At 39.8% G+C, this 26,103-nt stretch overlaps 1 protein-coding gene across 1 annotated transcript; it reads right to left on the bottom strand.

Annotated features, from left to right (window-relative positions):
• Positions 1 to 219: 219 nt before the first annotated feature.
• STT3A (STT3 oligosaccharyltransferase complex catalytic subunit A) lies at positions 220 to 24,683 on the bottom strand. Its single transcript, XM_026505472.4, has 18 exons — positions 24,551 to 24,683; positions 22,374 to 22,500; positions 21,425 to 21,485; positions 17,668 to 17,789; positions 17,158 to 17,303; positions 15,880 to 15,970; positions 14,916 to 15,022; positions 14,123 to 14,287; positions 12,552 to 12,732; positions 11,605 to 11,760; positions 9,998 to 10,089; positions 9,186 to 9,341; positions 8,772 to 8,960; positions 7,826 to 7,942; positions 7,608 to 7,710; positions 2,297 to 2,485; positions 1,394 to 1,509; positions 220 to 782 (listed from the first exon to the last, which is right to left on the bottom strand). The coding sequence occupies exons 2-18, from the start codon at positions 22,459 to 22,461 to the stop codon at positions 744 to 746; spliced, it is 2,118 nt and encodes a 705-aa protein (XP_026361257.1). The 5' UTR covers positions 22,462 to 22,500; positions 24,551 to 24,683; the 3' UTR covers positions 220 to 743.
• Positions 24,684 to 26,103: the final 1,420 nt, after the last annotated feature.

Below are 26,103 nucleotides of genomic sequence, written 5' to 3'. Positions count from 1 at the left end.
AGTCTTCAAAACTTCAAGTGATTCTCTCTTGATTTATTCTTGCTCAAAATAATAAAGCAAAAACAAAAAACCTAGCTAGTCCCAAAGAATACTGGTGAGATCAGGTATGGCTAGCCACCTTTTGTCCCTCATAAAAGGAAAGAGACTCTAAGGACAAGAGATGTTGAAACAGAGACATGATGGCAACACAGACTTTCCTGCCCAGAAACAGCACTCCTCTGGTTCCACAAACATTTATTCATTTAATAAAAGTTTACTGAGCACCCACTATATGCAAGGCATTGTGTTAGGCGCTGCGATTTTTGAAATGACAAAACTATTTGTACAAGTGGGATCTGAGCTAGTCCTTGATAGTGTTCCTGATTTGAGAGAGACAGAATGCCCCCACATGGCTCATTGAGGGAGCTAAAAGCATGGATGAGGTTTACTTTCTGTCCTTCTATCAGCCCAGCACAAATTTTTGCCTTTCTCAAATCAGTCATAAGTCAAAACAAATAAGGCACATTTAAAAAAAAAGGTCCCCCCTTTAATTGACCAAAGTAAAGCCATGACATTTCATTTGGTAACCTGCTCAGAATTATAAAAATCATTCCATTTGGCCCAGCCCATACCGCCCAGGGCAAAACTTCCAGACAATACTAATCCCATCGTGCTCTGTTCTTATAAACTGCATATTTAAAAAACGTCTTCAGCGTCCTAAATGTGACGCTCAGTGCGAAGCATATCAGAGGTGGACGTAACATTTATGTCCGTGACAAGCCTCGATTATCCAGGTCCTTTACCTGCAACACAAAGATGTCATTTTAATATTTACAGTCAGGTCAACTTGGAAGAGCATTACTGAGTTGGGTTCTGCAGCCTGATTTGGCTCCGTGATTAAATGAGCACTGGTTTGAGACTAGCTACTCTCTGCTTAGCCTTTTGGAGTACCTCTGAGGAGCAGATCTACCTGCCAAATATATCAAGGGTTCTCAATCTTTTCTTATGTAAGAGATATAACACACTTCTGTGTGACTCTATGCCATAAATTCTTCAGTGGGAGAGAAGAAATTATAGTGTACACGCACATACACACATATATGCACACGCATGTACACAAACACACAAACACACATACACTTTCTCTTTTTTCCCCTCCAGACCTAATAATGACGAAAACAGATCAAGTACAGTCCCAACTAGAAAAATATCACTGTAACCACAGCTAAAATGACAGCAGACTAGGGTGTCTACTCTCAAAGAACAATCTAAAATAAAAACAGTAACATCCTGAGCTGTAAACTACTTTTCTGACACTAGAAATGTCCCTGATCAGAAATCTGTGGCCCATTTGTAAGCACTAGAACCAATCCACAAACATGAGAGTTGCTTTCTCAGTGCATCATCTGCTCACCTTATATATCCTGACTAGCCAATGTTCTGTGGTATATGCTTCCTCCAGGACATCAAGTTCAAAGTCTTTATTCCCAATCTCAGCATTCCGGACACGGTCAAAGCCTGGTGGACGCTCTAGAAAAGGGCAAAAAAAGGAGAAACACTTCTTTCTACAGTGCTGATTTCATAAGGAAAGAGTAAATCAATTTGGTAAATCATCAACTAATGGGAATGTTATTTCTCAGCCTGAAGTTTGTTTAGAGAAAAGACATCAGGTAGTTAGGACAAATGAAGTGTTACCCTGACTCAGGTCCTCTCCAGGTTGATGCTTGGCAAAGTCCACAGAGGCTACCACTTCTAAAAGACAGGGGGCTGATTTCCCAGCCCCTCCATTCCTGAGGATTGCTACCCAGAGGCCTCTGTGTTATACTAGTAACCCTCCCATGGATCAGAAAAGAACCCATCAGAAGTCAAAGGCCTGCATCCACTTCAGGTATTGTCTCTAGTGCAGAACCAAGAAATTAAAGTCAGAAGGAAGACTTAACCCAATCAGATTATTCTCCAGGCATATTTTTAAAGAAATGAAAAGTCCTTTATATCACTGTATCCCCCCTTCATTCCTCTCTCCACTGCAATACCTTCCACTCAGAGGCAATAAAATGTAATGGGTAAAATCACAGAATCTAGAGCGAGACTGTCTGAGTTTAACCTAACTCTGCTACTAGTTATGTGACTTTGGGCAGGTAAGTAACTCACTTGTACCTCAAATTCCTCATATATAAAATGGAAATAATACTAGTATCTGTTTTGGGTTGTAAGGATCAAACAAGTTAATAGACATAAAGCACTTAGAACAGTGCTTGGCATATGAAAAAAACTATACGTATTAGCATCACATAATTACTAATGTTGAGTCACTCACTGGCTTCTGTGTAGACCTGGCCAAAGCGGTAGTAACACATCTTGTACATAAGGCAGTTGAGCAGCACTGGAGAACCCTCACGGTCTACACGGAACTCCCCAGTTGGAGTATAATAATCGTGTTCCTTAATATGTTTGCCTGTGTCTGTGCTCCCTCCAATCCGGACCATCCACAGAAACTTGTTGATGTCTAGAAAAAAGTAGAAAGAGAACTGCTGTGTCACAAAGGTTGCTGGAGCTAAATCACCTAATGAAAGCTATTATTTCTTTCCTTTTTTTTTTTAAGTATAGTTGACATACAATATTAAAGTAACAGCATAGTGATATGACATTTGCAAAAGCCACTACTTTTAAGAAAATCCCTCAAAATATTTTTCTAATGAGACATGGTACTATTTAATAATTTTTCTTTTAGATTTTTTTTAATTAACATATAATGTATTCTCTGTTTCAGGGGTACAGATCTGTGATTCATCAGTCTTACACAATTCACAGCGCTCACCATAGCACATACCCTCCCCAATGTCCATCACCCAGCCACCCGAAATGGTACTGTTTAAGTCTATTTTTTGAAAATGAGAAATACAATGTGGGGGCAAAACTTTTCCCTCAAAATTTGCAACTTTTCCTGTAGATTATTAGACTTCTGAGAGCCTGTGCTATTGGTCCAGACTTAAGTCACAACAGAAATTATTCCCAGGTATTTGGTCTGAGCTGTCCAATACAGTAGCTATGTATACTAGCCACGTGTAGCTACTAAAACTTGAAAGGCGGCTAGTCCAGGGGCACCTGGGTGGCTCAGTCAGTTAAGCATCTGCCTTCAGCTCAGGTCATGATCTCAGCGTTCTGGGATCGAGCCCCGCATAGGGCTCCAGCCCCGCATACAGCTCCCTGCTCAGTGGGAAGCCTGCTTCTCCCTCTCCTTCCCCCTGCTTGTGTTCCCTTTCTCGCTGCCAAATCTGTCAAATAAATAAAATCTTAAAAAAAAAAATGCTCAAAACATCTTAGAATCATCATCAGGGCCCAAGTTTTGTGTGCTTTTTTGAAAACCATTTTATTGAAGTATGACTGATATACCAAAAGCTGTATATATTAACATATACAACTTTATGAGATGTAGGGTTTTTTTAATTTTAAAAATATTTTATTTATTTGAGAGAGAGTGCAAGCAGGGGGCGTGGGAGAGGGAGAAACAGGCTCCCTGCTCACAGGCTCCCTGCTGAGCAGAGAGCCCAATGCAGGGCTCCATCCCAGGACCCTGAGATCATGACCTGAGCCAAAGGCAGACTCTTAACCAACTGAGCCAGCCAGTCGCCCCATCATGTGGTATTTTTTTTAATAGACTCGGGATAGGCAAGAATAATGACTGAAAATGAGTTAGGGCAGGGGGAAAGAGAGGATCAGCCATCAAGGCAATACCAGTGGCTGTTTTGGGGCACATTTGTCCATGTGTTTTTGTGTGTTTGTAAAAGATTGAAAGGGGGAGAGAGAGAGGGAGGCAGGAAGGGAGAGGAACGGAGGCAGGAAGGGAGAGAGGGAGGGTGGGAGAAGCTACTTTAAAATGTTAAAAGGCGCCTGGGTGGCTCAGTTCTTGGGCGTCTGCCTTCGGCGCAGGTCGTTATCCCAGGGTCCTGGGATCCTGGGATCCAACCCCGCATTAGGCTCCCTGCTCGGCAGGGGCCTGCTTCTCCCTCTTCCACTCCCCCTGCTTGTGTTCCCTCTCTCGCTGTCTCTGTCAAATAAATAAATAAAATCGTTTTAAATAAATACATACATACATACATAAATAAAATGTTAAAAAGTATTCACAGAAGGCACCAGCTGGAATGTTACCATGTTTAAATAATAATAATAGCAACAATCTCTAGATTTTGGGTTCACTCCTTTTCACCATACAATACCTCTTGAGTTTTTCAGAATTCCAACAAATGCAGCCTAATTATTTGACCTTGAGAAATAAATTCAATATGAGAAAATAAAACAATACTTCTTTCATGATTTTCACATGCATGTTTTCATAAATTTAGATGATAGTGTTCTTTTTTCAGTAGTTATCTTATTTTTTTTTTAAAGTCTAGCTTCCATATATAGATCAGAGAAATTGTCAAATCACTACTCTTGCAACAATTCAAAAACATAGCACAATGTCTAAAGAAAGCTTTTCTCTGTTAAGGTTTTCTTTCTGAGTCTTTCTTTACATAAACTTAACCTATGCTATCATTCTCACAATTATGCATCAGTTTGACCTAACTAAATCTGATTGTCACATTTTTATATTCCTACATAACCAAGTGTTTATGAAGGAACAGTTTCTCCATCTTTATTAGAACATCTGTATTACCACCACATACAGGAGTAAATGAAAGATTTGTAATACTGAATGTTAAGCAAGAATGCAGAGCAACCAAGAATTTCAGACACTACTGGTAGGAATGTAAATTGGTACTACCACTTTAGAAATCTCTTTGCCAGTACCTATTAAAGCTGAACACATACATTCCTTCTAAACTAGCAATTCCATTCTTTATTAAAATTATATATATGCTCACCAGAAGACAAGCACGATAATGTTCATAAGAGCATCATTTGTGACAGTCCCAAACTGAACCCATCAACACTAAAATGCGTACACTGGGGCACCTGGGTGACTCAGTTGGTTAAGCATCTGCGTTCGGCTAAGGTCGAGATCCCAGGATCCTGGAATCAAGCCCCATATTGGGCTCCCTGCTCAGCAGGGAGTCTGCTTCTCCCCCTGCTTCTGCCCCCCCCCACTTGTGCTCCCTCTCTCTCAATAAAATCTTTAATAAAATAAAATGCATATATTACACATATTTACACAATGGAATACTACACAGGAATGAGAATTAAGAAATTTTTTTAAAGATCTTATTTATTTGAGAGAGAAAATGAGAGAGAGTGGGGTGAAGGGCAGAGGGAAAAGCAGACTCCCTGCCAAGCAGGGAGTCTGATGCAGGACTCAATCCGGGGACTCCAGGATCATGACCTGAGTGGAAGGCAGACGCCTAACCAACTGAGCCACTCAGGTGCCCTGAGAATTAAGAAATTATTATGACCCGCAATATGAATGAATCCTAGATACATAATATTGACCAAAAAAAGCCAGAAACAAAGGGTACATACTGTACTACTCCATTTATAAAGTTCAAAAACAAGCAAAACTACCCAGATATGTATATATTTGTGTCAAAACTTACCAAATTACAGATTTTAAATATATGCAGTGTACAATATGTTAAAATGCCTCAATAAATCTGTTTAAAAAACAAACAAATGGGGGCGCCTGGGTGGCACAACAGTTAAGCGTCTGCCTTCGGCTCAGGGCGTGATCCCGGCGTTATGGGATCGAGCCCCACATCAGGCTCCTCCGCTATGAGCCTGCTTCTTCCTCTCCCACTCCCCCTGCTTGTGTTCCCTCTCTCGCTGGCTGTCTCTATCTCTGTCGAATAAATAAATTTTAAAAATCTTTAAAAAAAAAAACAAACAAACAAATGGCATTAGAAGCCAAGATAGCAGTCACCCTTAGAAGACTGGGGGTGGGGGCAGATGCGGGATGTATAAAGAAGAATTCTAGGACACTAGTTATATTCTGTTTCTTGATTTGGGTGCTAGTTACATGGATATGTTCCCCTTGTGAAAACTGATCATGCTATATACTTACAATATCTGCATTCAAAAAAAAGTTCAATGCAAAGTTCACTTTAAAAATTGAAACCTCTTCATCTTAGCACTATCTTTTCATGTTAAGTTACTTTGTCAAGTGTCTCACATGCTACTTTCCTTAATTTCACACAAAAAAATTACAATATAATCCAGATAATGACATTTGTTTTTATGTAGCATTAAACATACTTCTGTTTAAAGTGTATGTATATATACATATAAAGTACCAAGTATAAAATTAGAAGATTGGTTTCCATGTGTGCCTTGTACATGCAGAAGAAGAATGATGATAGCAGAGACATGTGTCCACAGACTTGAACTTTCACAATTTACCAGCACTGTTTGTGTGTAATCATTTATACGTTTTCTAATAGTCACAACATAGCCAAATACTACAGAAAAATATTTGTGTATGTGTTTGTGTATATGTATTTTTATATATATGAATGTACACATTACATGTGGTAGTGATAATTTTAGATAATTAGAATGTGTATATACATACACTTTATTTGTATATATACACAGACATATAATCTAAAATTTAAACATCTCTAAGAAGCAGTCATATATTTGAAGAAAATTAAGATAAAAATATGAGGTAGTTATTAATTATAGGAAAACAAAAGTTATTTTAGATAAGAATATAACCACGGTATACTGGCTGACTCAGCAATGAATGTTTACATAGTCACAATTTTGAAAATACTTTATCTTTATTTAACCAAAAATTAAAAATTGACCCCACTAAGAAGAATCAAGAGGAAAAGGAGGAAGTGGGGAGTGATAAAAAGAACAAAATTTCTTCTTTACAATTGTAAGTTGACACAGCATATCTAAAATAATCAATGAATAGAGGAATATACATATTTTTAGAAATATGAACATAAGTACTAGAAGAAACAACTGAAGAAATGATTGCCTCTGTAAACTGATATCATAGGGAGTTTAGGTTTGGGGACTGGGTAGTATCTACCACTTTTTATTCTAAACCTTCAAAAATGTTTAACATTTTCAAGTATAAAATAGTTATTGCTTTAGTTTTTTATAGTTTTTTTAAGGCAGAGTACCACATTTTGACAAGTCTTCTAAAAACATGGTTTTGCTATTAATCACAGGGAACATGGTAACATATGCCATACATACAGACACACACATACACACACAAAAATATGAAACAGTTTCTTTTAAACTGGCATATGAATCTATGGCTTAAACCCACTAAAAATGCTAATTCTTAAGTTCATTTTCAGATGCCTTATGTTCTTTTTCTTCACATTGTATTTTACTTTGCTATTACTTTTTTATTTATATATACTGTGAAATGAACACAAGAGGTTCAGCTAAGCTTTATGTTCTTTGTTTACTGGTTGTGGAACTACTCCTAGCTCTTTAGACAATTATAACATGGCATACCTATATGAGAATTATTTATTTTTATCTCTTACTCGTTGCCAAAAAACAAAACAAAACATATAAACCCTAAAGTTGCAAATACTTAGGAACTTCCCCAACCAAAATATGTTGATATTAGTAAAAAAAAAAAAAAAAACAGAAACAGAAAAATAGGAGATTCATCTAGTTTTCTTAGAATCTATGACCTACAGTTAGAAATAGAATCAAGTACATACCATCAGAGGAATACCCAGTAAGGCCTCCAAAAATGACCAGCACATAGCTAACATCAAGCTCCCTCATGATCTCATAGGCTTTTTCTTCTGTGGACGCCATTGCCTAGAAAAATAAATGCACATTTCTCAGAGCAAAATTCCAAGTCATATCCCTCAGAGAGAAATATTCCCCAACAGAATCCTGTGTGCCAAGCACTCAAATGATTCCTTCACTTTACCTGCCCTACTCGAGAAATATGGGTATTATTCCATGTGTTATTGTCCACTAAAATTGTTCGATTCGCCATAGCCGTAATCTGATAGCCATAATCCCACCATGACATGACTTTCGCATCCTGAAAGAAGAATGGGAAATGAAAATAAGGTCACTGCCTCCAAAAATCAAATACAAGAGAAGAACTGGAAAGGCATCGGATAGTAAGTGAGGCACTGCCTAACCAGGATAAATCTTGGCACTTGGTCCTACATTTATAATATAAATGTAGGAAATCTCAGTGCAAATTAAACAATCCAACATTTCCAATACTTTCATCTCAGATCACCTTATATAAACAAGCATAATAGGAAGGTAGGTAGGTATAGGGGATTGCATAATATTTCCAAATAAATAATCTGGTATCATCAGATAATCATATTAAATATAATTATTAACAATATTTAACACAATACACAAAAAACAGTTAATATCAAGATGGGAGGGAATATAAACCACAGAATATAATGGACAAGAATTAAGAAATTCTCAACAGCTTTGATTAAGAGTCTAACTCAGAAGGGCTATTCCCAATAGCTACTGCAAAGAAAATCACTTCAGGTTCTCAGAAAGTACAAACCAAAATGTTAAAAGTGCTTATCATCAGGTGATCACTTTACGGAAAATCAGTATCTTTTTTCTTGTTTCTATTTTCTGATTTCTTTACAATTGGGATGGTCTACCTCATAATAAAATCACCACACTGTCAGAGTGTAGATGATTACCAGTAAGGATACAGAAGAAATCCTGAATTGAATGGAAGATGACCTTTAGGGCTCATTCAACACCAGGGTTCTATAGTTCCAATTTCTCCAGGCTTTCCACCCATCTAAAAGCTATATGATTCACTATCACAGCAAATGGCTCCCACTTCCCTGTACCCCTCAATCCCACTCCCCCCAAATTTTTACCTCTGGAGTATTGTGACGAAGCCAATAGTATGCTTCTCGAAAGTCATCAAAAATGATCCTACTGCCATCCCCACCACGGGCAGACAGCACAATGGAGGGAGAAGAGTAGGCCTCGCTGGTCACCCAGGTTGAATGAAAGGTGTAGGTGATGAGAAAGAAAGCCATGACCAGTATCATTCCACTTGCCACCTAAATAAGGAAGAACTGTGGTGTAAAGCAAATTAAATGTATACAACTCAGAGCAGCTTCTTACACACAATATAGATGAGATGAATCAAAACAAGTCAGGGGCTATACGAGTTCACTCTGACCACTATGATAACACTCTATTTCCTCACTCAAAAAATACACACACACACACACACACACACACAGAGTTTCCCAAGTCTGTTCTTAGTGTTGCTTAATTCTCACTTCATTCTTAATCGGGTAAGTGGAATCCTGTTGCTTCTTGCTCTTTTTGTCTGGACGACTTATGTCCAAATTCTTCATGTACGTGGACAGCACCTGGGAGACTCCAATGCCAGAAAGAATGCACATAACAGGTGCCAACACTAGCATTAGACGCACCTACAAGAGACAGGAAGCAAACACAGTCCAATCAGCGTTTTACAAATTACAGATTTCAACCTATTAGTACATCATGACATCAGTTCAGTGGTTTTCAACAAACATGATTTCTCAATTAAAAAAGAAGAAAATATGAGAAGATACTTGATATATCTACAGTATAAGTATGTATTTCTTAAACTGTTTTCAGTTATGTATGTATATATGTATGTGTCCCGAATAACGATATGTTAAAGAACGTATTTAACTACGGTTTAAAAGAAACACTGTTGTACTACAATATATAAAATCTCTCCTCTTTCAACAATCTAACACTTGGCAATCCTCCCAGGGCTTTAAGGAAAAAATGTCAGCTCCTTTCTTAAGACATACAGAAAGAGAGGGGAAGAAACCTGCCTACAGTCACTTTCTCCAGCAGAGTATATGTGCCCCTTCCTGACACAAGGTTATGAATCCAAGCAAGTTGGGCCCCACAACCAGAATGTATGAGTCCATCATACATCCTTGAGAAGGAGCAGCAACAGTGAGCAGCTTTACAACTCAGTGCTCAAATGCTCCGAGGGAAGCATGGGCACAATCATCAGTACATTCTGAATCCTGCCATGCCCCTCAGAGTCAGGGGCAGAACTGTTGCTAGGACTGAGGGCATTCCTCACCATGACAGCCGAAAAGTACATGCTGGTCACACCATACATGATGATGAAAATCCGGGCATCAGACAGGTTGCTGAAGCAGTAATAGAGACCAACTATAAAAGTAAAAATAAAAAGAAGTAAGCAACTAAAATAAATAATCATAGATACGAGCAAAGATGTTTACTACAGAACTCTTTAAAATAGCAAAAATTCAGAAACCACCTATTTTCCAACATAAACGAGATAGTTTTTATAGTACATTTATATAATAGAATACAATACATCAATTAAAATATTGCTGCAAGATATTACGGACCATTTGCTTTCTTTACATATCTCTGTACTTAAAACAGATAATGTATTTGGGGCGCCTGGGTGGCACAGCAGTTAAGCGCCTGCCTTCGGCTCAGGGCGTGATCCCGGCATTCCGGGATCGACCCCCGCATCAGGCTCCTCTGCTATGAGCCTGCTTCTTCTTCTCCCACTCCCCCTGCTTGTGTTCCCTCTCTCGCTGGCTGTCTCTCTCTGTCGAATAAATAAATAAAATCTTTAAAAAAAAAAAAAAAACAGATAATGTATTTAAATATCATATCTCTAAAATAACACTAAACAACAAAATTATGATTCTTTATAAAACGAAAAAAATTGGGGAAAAACTATATCATCTTATTTTTATTCAATAATAACTGGATGAGGGGGCCTGGCTGGCTCAGTCAGAAGAGCATGTAACACTTGATCTTGGGGTCATGAGTTTGAGCTGCATGCTGGGTACAGAGATTACTAAAAAAAATTTTTTTAATTAAAAAAAATAACTAAGGGGTGCCTGGGTGGCTCAGTCGGTTAAGCATCTGCCTTAGGCTCAGGTCATGATCCCAGGGTCCCAGGATCAAGCCTCACATAGGGCTCCCTGATCAGTGGAGAGTCTGCTTCTCTCTCTGCCCCTCACCTCAAGTGCTCTCTCTCTCTCTCTCAAATAAAATCTTAAAAAAAACAAACCTAAAATAAATAAATGAATAAATAACTGGATGAATATACATCAAAATGTTAACACTAGCAACAGATGTGTGGTGAAATTTTTACTTTTTTTTAACTTGTCTATATTTTCTACAATAGACAACTTAATTTCATTTGGAAAAAAAAAATAGAAGTTACACAATTTAAAAAAAAAAAAGGAAGCACGCCGCCTCTAGTAAATCCAAAAACATATCTGGATTGGCTAGAAGATAAGTAGCTGAGTCTTTACAATCAGCCATGCCTATTCTCAAACTTCAGTACTGCCAAGAAACAACCAGGGAGGAGTAATGGATGGGGGGTGGGAGAGAGGTACACTGAAGGTACTCAAAAACAAAAGCCAAAACCTGAATTCAAATTCGAGTTGAATTTTAACTTATAACACAAATGAACAGAAAACTAGGAGGCTCTGAACTTGCCAGCATCTCTAACTGTTCAACTTCTGACTCCTACTCTCCCTCAAATATTAGAAAAATGCTTAGCCATCATTTGTATGGCACAGGGTAAAACAGGCAAAAAACAGAAACAACGAAACACAGGGATGAGGGTAATTTACTTATTTTCAATCAGTGGGAGATTCTTCCAAAAGGCCACCTCAGAACACAAGGCAGACAGACCTGGAAACATGAAGACCAGAAGCTGCAGATCAAAATAGTATGAGGACCAGGTCGTGGGCTGGTGCTCAGACACAGAAGCAATGATGGGGATGTTGTTCTTAGCATAAGAAGGATCCAGCAGTGAGTAGAAACGCCCCGTCCAGGGAGAAATTTTTCCTGGAGCAAAGAAGCAAAAAACATTTCACAATCACTCCTGAAACAAAATAACCTCTGATCCTAACTAATCACAATTTTCCATTTTAGTAAAAGTCTCTGAGACAGAGTAGGTTTTTGTTAAAATGCCATCAATACTTTGAGAATTTCAACCATCGTTTCTTTCAAACTTGAGAGTACTTCTGCCAGCACAGCTAGCAGAATAAAGTCAGGCTGTACATAAACTCAGAGATGGGAGGCAAAAGATGGGAGGCAAAAAAACCTCAAAGGGTTTTAGGTCAAATTTGGCCAAACCATGGCCAACTCTATAAACTAACTCAGCTATACCCTCCAGTGCTGCTCCAAAGTAGACAATACACAGAGACTTGGACAGAATCAAATCAGCCTCTGAGAACTGAAGAAAACATAGCATGCTAAACAGCCACGGGTTAGTGCATATGGGATTAGACAAGGCCATCTTTGTAGGGTATGGCCGGCAGTGTTGATTTCTCCCACCCTACCAACAGGAAAGGGAAAAAAAAAAGAGAGAGAGAGAGAGAGAGAGAAATTAGCAAGGTGAGATACAGTCCTTTCACTAAGTGTGATGTTTCTGACATTAAGAGCTACTTTAACCAGACGTTCTTAACTACGCAGAATCCAAACAATGGGATGACAAGTGGACTGAATGTGAGAAGCAGGAATTTATACTCTGAGGAGGAAAAGAATGAACCTTTCCATGGTCAAGAAATAACCCATATTTTTAAAGTTTATTATATGTTCCATACCCATTTACAAAAGCTGTGAGCCTTCCCTACCTGTCAGCATGAGGAGAGCTCCCACGGTGAGAAGGACAAAGCCTACCAAGGAAATGACACTTCGGAAAAGAACTTCAAACTGCTGTGGATTCAACTTGCTGCGCAGATAATCCACAAAGGCATGGATCTGGCAGAGACCAAAGACCCCAAAGGCCGCCATGTGCTCTGATGAAAGGACAGGCTGTAGGTAAAAGCATATATATGACAATGCTGGAAAACAATGGATCTAGCCGAGACCTGAATATCCTGACCTAGTTCGGACCAAACAAAGGGTCAAATGAGTTCTGAGGCCTCAGAGGAATTAGGGCCAATGGAGGGGAGGGTCTAATTCGCCTGCTGCATTTTCCAAAGAGTCCTCCAAAGCATCCAATACTCTATCATTATCATAACTTTGGACTTTGCTCAGGCTATTTCGTTAGCCTAGATAGCAATTTTCTCACTTTCCCAAAATTTACATTCACAGAATTTCTCATCACTCAAGGCCTAATGCAAATACCATTTCCTCCTAATCTGCCTAACCTGAAATCCATTACTCTCTATGTTCCATGCCCTTTAGATCTCTTCCATTACTTATAAATTCTTTCTTTGCTTAGACCAATGGTTCTCAAACTAGTGAACACCATAAATGGGGAGGGCAAAGAAGAGTGTTAAGACACAGATTTCGGAGTCTTCCCCTATAGTTTGATTCAGTGAATCTCGATAAAGCCCCAGAATTTGCATTTTTTAAAATAAAAAATTTGGAATTTATTTGCTTCTTCAGAATACTGAAATTTATTATTATTTTTTGTACTCTTTACACTCAACATGGGACTCAAACTCACAATCCCAAGATCAACTCGCATGCCCTGAGTCAGCCAGCTGCTCCCAGAATTTGTATTTCTAACAAGTTCCCAGATGCTACTGGCCCAGGAATTACATTTCCAGAACTGTTATATAACAGAATATAGACACCTGCATGTATTTCCTTCCCTGCAAGACTGTAACTCCCTTAAGGACCAGGATCCTATTTTTAATTTTTATATTTCACTGATTAGCAAACTGCATACAGTAGGTGATCAGTAAGGAAAATACTGCTGACCTCTGAATAAGGGTTCCATTTCCATCAGAATTTTACATGAGAAATCAAACATACCACATTATTCTTTGGTTTCATAATTGTCCCTTAACCCTACGAGTAATGTGGTTACGTTTGTGTTTTGCTTCCTAAAGGACTTTCACACAGGCCCCATCAAGAAGTTCAGGGGTCATTACCAATACATGAACTCATCAACATTAAAAAGGACTGGAAATAACTTTGCATTTATATCAACTCAGATCAAAGTATCTCTCCTCCAACAAACCTAAGCCCAATTAACAGTCATTCAATTCCAACTTTATGGAACAAATATTAACGCACCCTGGAAGCCGACTTTAATGACCAATGATTCTGTCACTTCAGTTAACACAACAGTCCAAGGTTAGACTGCAAATAAATCTTACTCTCTTCACTGGAATCCAAGATAAATCAAGCTAGCTGGGGCTGTTTAGAGAAAGCAGAAGCAGCTAAAAACTCTACTCAGTCTAGGGCTCACCTGAAAACCCACAAAGGAGATCTGCATGGAAAGAATGGTGCCCAGGCAGTAAACAGTACAGTAGGCCACGTAGATCCGGTGGGAGAAACGTCCTGTGAGCATCAGCACCAGTACATGGAGAGGGATCAAGTTGATCAAGAACACATAACCTCCCCATGAAGAGACCTATGACAGAATTAAAAGGAAGAGTTCCTCTAAGCATTCCTCCTCAGGCCCCCGCTATACCTTAGGATATTACCTATGACCTTGCAAAGAACATTTCTTTACAGTAACTATAAACTTCATTTATGCCAAGTGGCATGAAGAGTTTAAATAACTGATTTCTTTAAATAGGAAAATTAAATTCACACCTATTACTGTACCTCAATCCCCTATTCCCTATGCCTCCTGCCATCATGATCACAAAAGAAGAAGGATCCAACCCTCGGGCTTAATCTAGATGCAATCTATGATAACGTTATATGGAGGATTTAAGGATACACAGCAAGTGGAAGCAGTTAAGGGAAGAAGTCTAAGTGAATACATAAGATTGAACAGGAAAAAATATAACCAATATGTACCCATAGGACACATGGTATCTGAAGAACTTTAAAAATTAAAAACATTATCTCTACCTTGCTATTACACAATGGATAGACATCCACACCTGCCTTGGATTGGGCTTTGTAGGGACACAAGAGACAATAAAGACTTCTAGCCTCCAATCCATGGTCTCAAAGCCCAAGAGCTATTTCCAGTTTATATCAGTTGATCCCAATAGAGCCACTCATGGAAGAAAGGAGTGAAAAGTTACCATGTAGAAATAAGCAAGGGCACACTTGGCTGCCCAATAGATGGAACCAGTCTTTACTGCTTTGATCCACATGTAGTAGGTGAGTAGCATGCAAAAGATGGCAATTCCTGAAGAAAGAACAGAACAATTCAGTAAAAGGCCATACTGGCATCCTATTTAAGAATATTGTTCTGGGGGTGCCTGGGTGGCTCAGTCGGTTAAGCATCTGCCTTCAACTCAGGTCATGATCCCAGGGTCTTGGGATTGAGTCCCGCATCAGGATCCTTGCTCAGCGGGGAGTCTGCTTCTTCCACTCCCTTTGCCCCTCCCCCTTGCTTGTGTGCACTCTCTCTCTCTGACAAATAAATAAATAAAATCTGAAAAAAAAAAAAAAAAAAAGAATATCCATTTCTCAGGGCGCCTGCCTGGCTCAGCCGGTTAAGCACCTGCCTTTGGCTCAGGTCATGATCCTGAAGTCCTAGGATTAAGCCCTGAGTCAGGCTCTGTGCTCAGCAGGGAATCTGCCTCTCCCTCTCCCTCTGCCCCTCCCCACCACTCCTGCTCTCTCTCTCTCTCTCTCTCAAATAATAAAATCTTTGAAAAAATAAATAATAATTAAATAAATAAATAATAAAACCTTAAAAAAGAAGAATATCCATTTCTCTTATCTAGGAAAAAAAAGCAAATGATTATAATGTTCAAATATTAGTAACATTCAACACTAAACTAACTCTACTTTTATGAATACAGAAAAGAGCAAAAGGCCTTATATAAGGAAAATTACCATCTACCTTTCTGGAGGAGATGACAGAGAGAGAGACTTTAAATTTGTCTGAGGTCTCTTCCTGCCCATTTCTAATCTTCTCACCCAGATACCATTTTTGCTATTGCTAAACATCAGATATGAACTCAGATTCTACTGCACTTCCTGAAGATCTACTGAATAATGAGATGAACAGATAATCTTCAGCATTTTAAATCTTACCTTCATTATCATAAGAGCCAGCCACAGATCGGGAGATATACCCAGGAACTACAGCAATCATGGCAGCAGCAAGAAGTCCAGCCCCTGCGTCCTATAAGAAAAGAGGGTAACAGGAAGTTAACACTATCCACTCCTAAAAGAGAAGAGAGAATCCACTAGTCCATTCTACTTAAAATGGGCCCAGAGAACAGTCCAACATTTTCCAAGGTAGAAGTGATGCAAGAAATGCTAGAAATGTTTGCAGCACAAGAAAGCTAAAAACTTCACAACCAATTCCCCATGATGAGACCAGCTTGTCTGAAACTGAATACACATATGCTAAGGACAGACGAATCATGTAAGCTGTCAGACATCAGACACTGCCCCAGAATGGGCTGTTTGCTGGAGTATTCCAAGGCTTATGAGTCCCTATCTCTAACAATATCTGCGCACTGCCGAACAGTCACACCTCTAAAAGGAATGCAAAGATAATCAAAGGAAGACAATTATTATTTTAGTTAAAAAGCCAAAAGGTGATCATCTATCTTGACTAACGATGCCAGGAGTTTGGATAATAAAGCTGGAATATCACAAGGCAATCTGTGAGCTCAGAAGAGAGGAACAACGAAATATGACTCACTCCAAAAGAGAGTAAGGACTGGTCTGTTGGTAAGAGTCAAATTTGGAACAAGGGCAGCAAAGAGAAGGATGAAAAGGTTTCCAAACTAAACTCAAGTGTCCCAAGACCTCCTACTAGTGTATCACCTCTCAGGTATCTCCCTGACACCATAGCCACAAACTAAGAATAGCATCCAAGGAGCCAGGATCAGCAATATAGAAACCTAGAAACAGAGAGTCAGTATTATGGAGCCTACTACAAAAGTAGTTTAATAATTTTTAAATAAATGCTGAAAAAAAATCAACACGTAATTGCTAAATGTGCATTGCCAGTAGGAAAAATTAACTGTTTTGGAACGCTTCCTGTAGTTATTTTTCCTCTCCCTCAGGTTGTGAGGACTTCAAAATTTAAAACTCACATTTTACATTTTAAATGTTTTTTTTTTCCTTATGTAAAAATTTACACTTGACCTTCAAATGTTCTCTTATAAGGGCAAATAGTTGCTAATAAAGAGAAACCACATATTCTAGGAAGGGGCTGGAGTGAACCCAGTAATTCAGGCTAGCCAAAGCTGTCTCTGGCTCCCTGCCCTTCTGAGGCTCTCAATCCCCCACTCGTTAGCAATTACTAGAGGGGTTCAACAACATTCATTCCCAAGCCTATCACCCCAAATCCTTCACCTTGAGCTCTTTGGTAAGGTGGTACGTGACGATGGTGGTGAAGGAAGAGAAGAGAGGGGCCAGGAACACACAGACATTCCGAATGTCGATGGTGATGTGGAAAAAATGAAGTACGTGGTAGATTGCAGCAGAGGTGATCATTAAGCCTGTAACAGGAAGAAGAAACCCCATTAGGTTATCTTAGTAAGACAAAGAACTTAAGGGAAAGAGAAAGAGAAAATCGAAGTATCAATAAAGTGATAACATAGGTCCTGACAAGCCACCAGAAATACTAACACAGCAACTGTGGTAGGCCCATAAATTCCAGAATTTATGAAAAATCCACCCATCCCATCTCCCATACATATTCTCTTGTACATATTAGACCCATTTTTAGGAATCTATAATCAGAATGAAGTGACAATTGTCACAAAATGAATATACTAGAAATAAGAGAAACTGTTCTACAATATAGAAATGCCTTATTTCTCTTAAAAAACTTAAAAAACAAAAAAATCCTGTTCCTCTCACCTGGATAAATTGTTCCTCCAATGATTCGTCCCAAAGGGTACCAGGCCCGGTCATCGAACCAGTTATGGAATTTGTAAAATCCCTCTTCAGCCAGGAACCGGGTAGTCCGATAATTAAAGTACCTATGGCAAGAAAGAAATGATCGGTGTCTCCTCCTTTTCATACTCAAATACTTTTACCAATTTGCAGAGAATTTTGTTGCTCAGGTTTCGCCACTGAGGAACTTATCATTGTTCCAATAAAAATCAATTTGGTACCAAAAATTATGGCAAGTATAAAAATCATTTTTCACTACCGTTAAGTCCCCTCACTTCTAGCTCCATGCTTGTCTCAACTAAAGCACTGCTTCTCTAAGAAGGAAATGCAACCGGAGCCTAACTCAAGCAGGATCCTTCACCAGCCTGTCAATTAGTTGGCATCAGCACCAGTCAGAGAATTCAAGCACCAAACACACAACAGCTGAGATGTAAGCACCAATAAATTTGGCCCTTTCCAAGAGACAGGAACATACAAAAGAACATTTTGATACCACACAGGAGGACACAAGGATACCTTCAAATGATAAGCATCTCTAAAGATGTTGGTATAACACCTATACACCTAACAATTTTTTTAATCAACTCAGTACACAAACTTCTTAACGAGTGCTTAAACTTACAACAATCCTACTCATGTTATTTAAAATAGTTCTGAATGCCACCTACATAATAGCATTAAAATATAAATTACACAAAAAATATTGAGGGGCGCCTGTCTGGCTCAGCTGGTAGGGCATGTAACTCTTGATCTCAGGGTTGTAAGTTTGAGCCCCACATTGGGTATAGAGATTACTTAAAAATAAGATCTTTTTAAAAATTGATATAAAATGCTTGGAGCTATACATGGAAAGACACAATTCTTTAGATCCAAGGTATGTAACCTCTTCTGTTTCTTATTTTAAAAGAAATAAGGAGGGGCGCCTGGGTGGCACAGCGGTTAAGTGCCTGCCTTCGGCTCAGGGCGTGATCCCGGCGTTCTGGGATCGAGCCCCACATCAGGCTCCTCTGCTGGGAGCCTGCTCTTTCTCTCCCACTCTCCCTGCTTGTGTTCCCTCTCTCGCTGGCTGTCTCTATCTCTGTCAAATGAATAAATAAAATCTTTAAAAAAAATAAATAAATAAAATAAAAAATAAATAAATAGATAAATAAAAGAAATAAGGAAAAAATAATAAAAAATAAAAATAAGAATGACCAACAGACACATGAAAAGATGGTCAACATCACTTATCATCAGGGAAATGCAAATCAAAACCACAATGAGATATCACCTTAACCTGTCAGAATGGCTAATATTAAAAAGATAAGAAATAACAAGTATTGGCAAGGATGTGGAAAAAAAGGAACCCTCATGCACTGCTGGTGGGAATGTAAATTGGCACAGCCACTGTGGAAAACAGTACAGAGGTTCCTCAAAAAATTAAAAACAGAAATACTATATGATCCAGTAATTCCTCTACTGAGAATTTACCTAAAGAAAATGAAAACACTAATTTGAAGATATATACACCCATATGTTTACTGCAGCATTATCTACGGATACAGAAGCAACCTAAGAGTCCATCAGTAGATGAATGGATAAGGATGATGTGGTGTGTACACACACACACACACACACACACACACACACACACACACGATGGGAATATTACACAACCATAAAAAAGATGAGATCATGCCATTTGCTGCAACATGGATAGACCTAGAAGGTATTATGCTAAAAGAAAGTCAGACTGAGAAAGACAAATACCATATGATTTCACAATAATAAACAAACAAGGGGCGCCTGGGTGGCACAGCGGTTAAGTGCCTGCCTTCGGCTCAGGGCGTGATCCCGGCGTTATGGGATCGAGCCCCACATCAGGCTCCAACGCTGGGAGCCTGCTTCTTCCTCTCCCACTCCCCCTGCTTGTGCTCCCTCTCTCGCTGGCTGTTTCTATCTCTGTCAAATAAATAAATAAAATCTTTAAAAAAAAAACAACAAACAAACAAAAAACAAACAAAAAGCAGAATCAGACCTGCAAATACAGAGAACAAACTGATGGTTACCAGAGGGGTGGAGGTTGGGGGAATGGGCTAAATGGATGAAAAAGCAAGGGAGATACAGGCTTCCAATTATGGAATGAATAAGTCCCAGGCATAAAAGGCACAGCATAGGGATACAGTCAATGATTTGGAATAACATTGTATGGTGACAGATGATAGCTACATTTGTGCTGAACACACCATAATGTATAAACTTGTCCAATCACTATGTAGTACACCTGAAACTAATGTAGCACTGTGTACCAACTACATTCAAATAAAATTTTAATTAAAAAAGTAAAAAGAAATAAGGAAAAAATATAAATAAATAAAAGGAATTTTTCATTACTAAAGGTAATGATGACTAACCACCTTTCCTGCCCATCCCTCTAACCCTACTCCCTTCTTGGTCAGTCAAGTTTTAGCAACTGAAGTAAGCAGAAGCAGCAGATGGCAGAAATCTCTATCCTTCTGTCTGTTGCTGATGAGTGTTATTTTGGTAACTGTCAGAGAAACACAGGGAAGAGGGTAGCAGGCAGTCAACATGTGTGAGAACTATGTCCTTTACCTAAAGGCAGGGAGAGTAACGCAGAGGAAGTATAAATTAGTGGGAAAAGGTCTCGACTGGAGTCACAACCCAGGCCTCAGTTTCCTGCTCCACCAAAGAAAGCATCAAATCACAAGATCTTTACAGTTCCTTCTAGGTCTGTGGCTACAGAGCAGATAGTCTCATTTTCCCTGACCATCTCGCCTCAATGTTTTTTCACCTAGAGAATCTGAGAAAAAGCCTTAACAGACTGGTGATCAAGAAACGAAAGGATATGTTTTCTCATTCATGACAAAAAAAAATACAAATTGATTTGAGAGGCCCCAAAGAAAATATTTGTGTGCCTCCAAAGTGCTTTCAAATACCTCCACAAAATAACAAATTCGCAAATCAACTTTTGAATCAATGTTCCATAAGCTAAAATATGCTATTTTTAAAATATTAATGACACTTGAAGAACCTATGATTCTGGCTTTTCAAATATTTAATTAGGCCTGAACCTTAAGCAATACAACATAGTGACTCTAGTGTCTAGAGATGGACAAACCTAGATTCAAATTTTGGCTCCTGCAAACACATAACCTTCAATAGCCTCTCCCAGCCTCAGTCTCCTCATTTACATAAAGGAGAAAATAGCACCTCCATCTCCTTAGGGTTGTAAGGATTTAGGGATAATCTGTAAAACAGTGTTTAAAACAAAATGAACACTCCCCTAAAATCCCTAATCAAACTCATGGCTTTAAATTTGCCCCAATATCTTAGAACTTAACTAACAAGCCCAATTTCTATCAGATAAATTATTAAACAAAAAGTCATAAATCTCAAGTTCATGACTTGTGATTTTCTTCTGAGCCTTAAACACACACCAGGTCCCTTTCCCTCAATTTGTATCACTAACTGTGGACCAAGCTGAGCAGCCAGACTTCTCTTAGCCCAGCCAGATAATGAGCTTGAGAGAATTACTTGGTTAATTCCAACAGAAATGTCTCAAAAGGAAGCAATTATCTCCTTTGGAAAACTTGAGGGTTTTTCGCCCTAAATATATAGGAAGCACATCCCCATCACCGAGAGCTGATTAGACTTTGCAATTTGAAACCCATGAACCTGAAAGCTTCCCAAAGCAAATACCAGACCAAGCAAAAGTACTCACGGATCAAACTCATGGATGACACTTTCAAATCTCAGGACGGCAAAGAGACGAGTGGAGAACGCTACAAAAACCAGAGAGTTAATATTTTAATGGTAGTCTGCCATGAAAAATAATAGATTATAGTATTATAGAGATAATAGTATTATCCAGCACAGAAGTCACAGGAAATATAAAATGATCCCTAAATAGGGTTGCCTAGCTGGCTCAGTCAGTACAGCATGTGACTCTTGATCTTGGGGTCATGAGTTGAACCCCATGTTGGGGGCAGAGTTTACTTTAAAAAAAAAAGGAGAGAGAAGACCCCTGAATAAAGTATTTATCCATCTCTCCCACACAGGAGAAACACAAGAAATTCACTTTCCCCTGACAATGACACCTACACTTTCCATGTAGGTAGTACACATTTAACTACTTATTATCAAGGCCTGTAACAATGCATTCCCCTATTAATACTGCAATCAACTTACATGGTCATCTTTTTTATATGTTAACCTCCCCTCCCCACAACTAACCCTTACTTTGAAGCAAACTAAGAGGTAAGGCAAATCAAGACTATACTTCTGATTCATCAAGAGCTAGAAAATCTAAAAATACAATAAGTTCTGAAGAGAGTTTCAGAAATACTAAAGTAGGCAACTAGACTGAAGATAATTATCTTTAAAAAATTCAGTGTACAAGGGTCCCCAGTATATCTTTCAGTCCTATGAAAAAACAGAATTAGTACAGCATGCTTCTCATTCTTTCTCAGATGATCTCTAGCCCTGACTTTTATAATCCCGTGTTTCCTGTATTTTGTCTTCATAAAATTACGCTGATGGATAACAGTAAAAAGAACATATCACAATCTACTGAAAAGAACAAGGCATCTAAGAAAGCCATTCTTGATTTTTTTTTTCAAGATTTTCTCCTTTCCATCCCCAAAGAAAGAGAGGTCCACATGCACACTCACATAACACAGCAGCCATTGACAGAATGAGAAGCTTCAGAAGTGTGTCCTGCTTCTCATAGGACAACCGTAAAAATCCCAGCTTAGTCATCTTGACATCAATGGGTAGCAGCAGATGACACTCAAATAGCTGAAATGGAAAAGTCAACAGTATAGGTTATTAAACACTGTCAATTTATCTAATTCATTTTTATATTTTATGGTGACAAAAAACCATAAAGGAGACAGGAGCTAAAGAACACACACGAGAGGGTCAGAGCTGATACTAACACCCAAGCCTTGCCTGAGTTATTACTGACTGGCAAGGAAGTAGGCATAAGTCAGGTCTATGTGTCAAGACGCAAAAGGAGTGATTGGACTCTATCACCATAATTCCGCTTCCTACTCCTTCACAGCTAACAAGTACATAATCACTACTGGCAAGAGTGCGGTACAATAGGAGTAAAGAGCAAACATGGGAATAGAAAAAAGGTGGTTAGGGAAAAAGATGCAAAGAAAATCAGAAAAATTGGAAATAGAGAAAAAAATAATTAAATGGAGAGAGCATTCTAGAAAAAAGCAGGACAGAATGAAAGAAAGCAGGAAATTAATATTAAGTACAGAGATGAAAGTAGAAATCAGAGAAATAAGTCATGACTGAATATGCCCAATTTATTGCCCTACATTTCAGCAGCAACTGACTGCCTACAAGCTTCTTTCTGTTCCAAATCCCAACGGGTTCACAGGGTCAACTAAAGAGCATGACTGATCACTAATTCAGGTAGTGATGCACTCAAGAGGGAGAGATATGCATACACAGATCACTACACTTTCAATTCCATATATCACGCTGCAACACTGCTCAGATCTACAGCCACTTCCAATTCCCTGTCTCAAGACTTGTCTGTAATTGACACTGCTGATTTAAGCCACTGATCTCAGAGACAGCTCATGGAACTAGATGACAATCCGAAAGGAAAAGAAAACAAATTTTTCCTACTGAGACAAGAAAAGCGCAGGGAAGAAAAAAAAAAAAAACACTAGATTAAAGTAAAATGTTGAAGGAAGGAGGTTAGCTATTTCTGTTTAAGATAGTGCTACCTTCTTAAACCATAAGCTACCAAGGGCTAAATGATAAAGAACATAGTAATAAAGAATATGCAACATTGTTCAAGACTGCAGGGGAAAAAAGGAACCTTCATCCCTCCCAATCCTTTTCTCACTATTACTGGAGGAAAAGAGGGGAAAAAATAACACCGGACTAGGTGGAAGGCATTAAGAATCAATCATACATTCCTAGCTCCAACATCTTTTCCATAATTAACTATCCCAGAGGGGCAGTTTTACATGTTTTTAAATTACAACCCGAAAGTTTTACCCTATCTTGTAATAAAAAATAAACACCTAACTCTAGGAAGTCAATAATCCTGCCACACCCCGCAGGTTCGTATTTTTCTGGAATGCCTGAAACAGAAAAATGTCTATACCACTGAGTTGATATGAGCCATATACCTAGAAGAGTCAGCAGAGGAAATGAGAGTACTAGAACCTCTACCTGAAAACTGAGTACAGGAACTGGTCATTTAAGTCAGGACCTTAGGGGAGTTTTCTTAGTGTGCTCGCTGGTCCTTTTAGCACATCGCTAAAGCATATAAGGGCAAAGACACGTTTCATATACTTACCATCTGCTCTCCTCAACGGTGGCTGCGAGCTGTGGCATCCTAGTCCCATCCTCGTTCTAGTTTCCAAGACTGCAACTTCCCCAGCCCAGTTTGCCTACACACTTTCTCGCACCCTCTCACTCTTTTACTCCCCTCCACGCCCCTCTTCGGCTCACTCTAGCGGGTCCCAACTCCCTGCCTCCCACCTTCACATAACTCAACACCTCTGACACTAGCCATCGCAGGCACCCCACCACCTCAGCATCCTGAGCGCCTTCCTCTCCAGGACTAGTCCCAGGATCCGATCTTTCCCACACCCTTCTGGCCTAAGCGCACGCCCCATCCCAGACCCTCACATCCTTCCATTCCAGGATGTCCCCACCCCACATCCCACGCCCCCTCCTCTGCAAGGCCCTCGACTCCGCTTCACACACCCCACCCGCCTCCAATAAGCCCACCTCCTGCTCTTCGTTCAGCGCCACCAACACCCTGGGCTGCACTTGCAGCTAATTCTCAAGTTATAGCCTAAGGCCTTCTCACCTGGCCAGCGTTCCTCAGGAATCCGCTCGGCTCCCTCTGCCATCCGTTCAGCGGCGCACCCAACCTTGGCAGCGGCCTGGTTCGCCTCCTGGACCGCTTCCCATTGGCTGCCTCAGGGTCGATACCACACTTCGAAAGAGCGATAGGATTGAGGAACTGTCTGTCAGAGCCAGAGGCGTGGACAAAGCCGCGCTCCCACTTCTTAACTGGACAATACAGATATCACTTAGCAGTTAGGAGGCGGGACCTCGTGCTCCCGCCGAGCTGTGATAGGCTTGCTCTTGAGAGCGAGAGCGCGGAAAGAACGTGCTCGGAGCAGTTTGGTTGAGAGCCGAGGAGTGACGTGTCGGTCTGCGGACAGAGAAGGAGTCGCCGGGGTGAAGGTGTGGCGGGTTTACCCCAGTCATGTGACCAGAAGCGGAAACTACGCGGAGCGATAAACCGAATCTACAAACCCCAAAGAGCCGGGCCAGGAGACTTCTAGTCTCGGTTAGGGAGAGAATGCAGAATTTGACCGTTACCTAACGTAAGGTTAAACAAGAGGAGGGAAGACTCTTCTACCTCTTCTCAATGAAAACTCAAATGCTTTCTGGTCCAGGCCGCTACATCTTGTGCAAGATTTGTCGGAATTCGCTCAAGAGCTGTTTTTGACAATGCTCCCCTGAACTGCGATAGATGAGAGAGCCCTGCCACGTTTCTCGAGGCATATGCCTTTCTGAAGCCCCCGACTTCGTGAGCGAGTATGCCTAGGCCTAAAGGGATCGTGGGGGTTAAACTGTTAGGGTCTCCGCTGCCCGACTAGTAAGAGTCAGCCACTGCCGCAGAGGCAGCCCTTCCAAGTAGTAGACAGGCTTTATCCGGAGACCCAGCACGCAGCCTTGCTGTGCCTTGTCAGCTCACCCCTTCGTAAGGTATCTGCCAGCTGCCCTAAGCACTGTTCTCTCCTCCCTCTCTCCCCCTTAGCCACCTTCCCCCCAAGAGAGAAATGCTGAAGGCAGAGAAGAGGGCGAAGTTCAGCAGCCAATTCCATTGCCTCTCAAACACGCACGTATACACACACACTGCAGTGGGCAAAAGTTAACACTAAAGAAAATGGGAGCGTCGGTAACTCTTCAAAGTCAGTGTCAGTGCCACTCGTTTATCTTACTATTTAAGCTACAATGAATGCAACAGACCAAACATACCGAAAGCGCATTTAAATCTGTGCTTCAAAATCAGTGCTTTTCACAATTCGCATGACCAGGTTAATCCTGGGACGTTATGATTCAACAGCTCTCTGCTTTTTTGTTTTGTTTTTACAGTGTGGTCAATGTAATTTTATTAACGCAAGGAAACTATAGCGGAACCTGAAGGAATTACTTGAAGAACTTCAAGTAAATGCTTCTTCAAAACAAGAATTAGGGTGTGGGGGGGGCGGGTTCTGTCAAAAAAGAAAAAGGAACTAAAATTAGATTCCTTTAAAGTTAAAAAAAAAAAAAAAAGATACTTTTTGAAGAACATAAGGGGGCGCCTGGGTGGCTCAGTCGTTAAGTGTCTGCCTTCGGCTCAGGGCG

The sequence above is a fragment of the Ursus arctos genome, unplaced genomic scaffold, assembly GCF_023065955.2.
Source record: "Ursus arctos isolate Adak ecotype North America unplaced genomic scaffold, UrsArc2.0 scaffold_22, whole genome shotgun sequence".
Classification (NCBI taxonomy): Eukaryota; Metazoa; Chordata; class Mammalia; order Carnivora; family Ursidae; genus Ursus; species Ursus arctos.
Note: the sequence above shows the minus strand (reverse complement) of the source record. Positions and strands in the feature narration are given on the sequence as shown.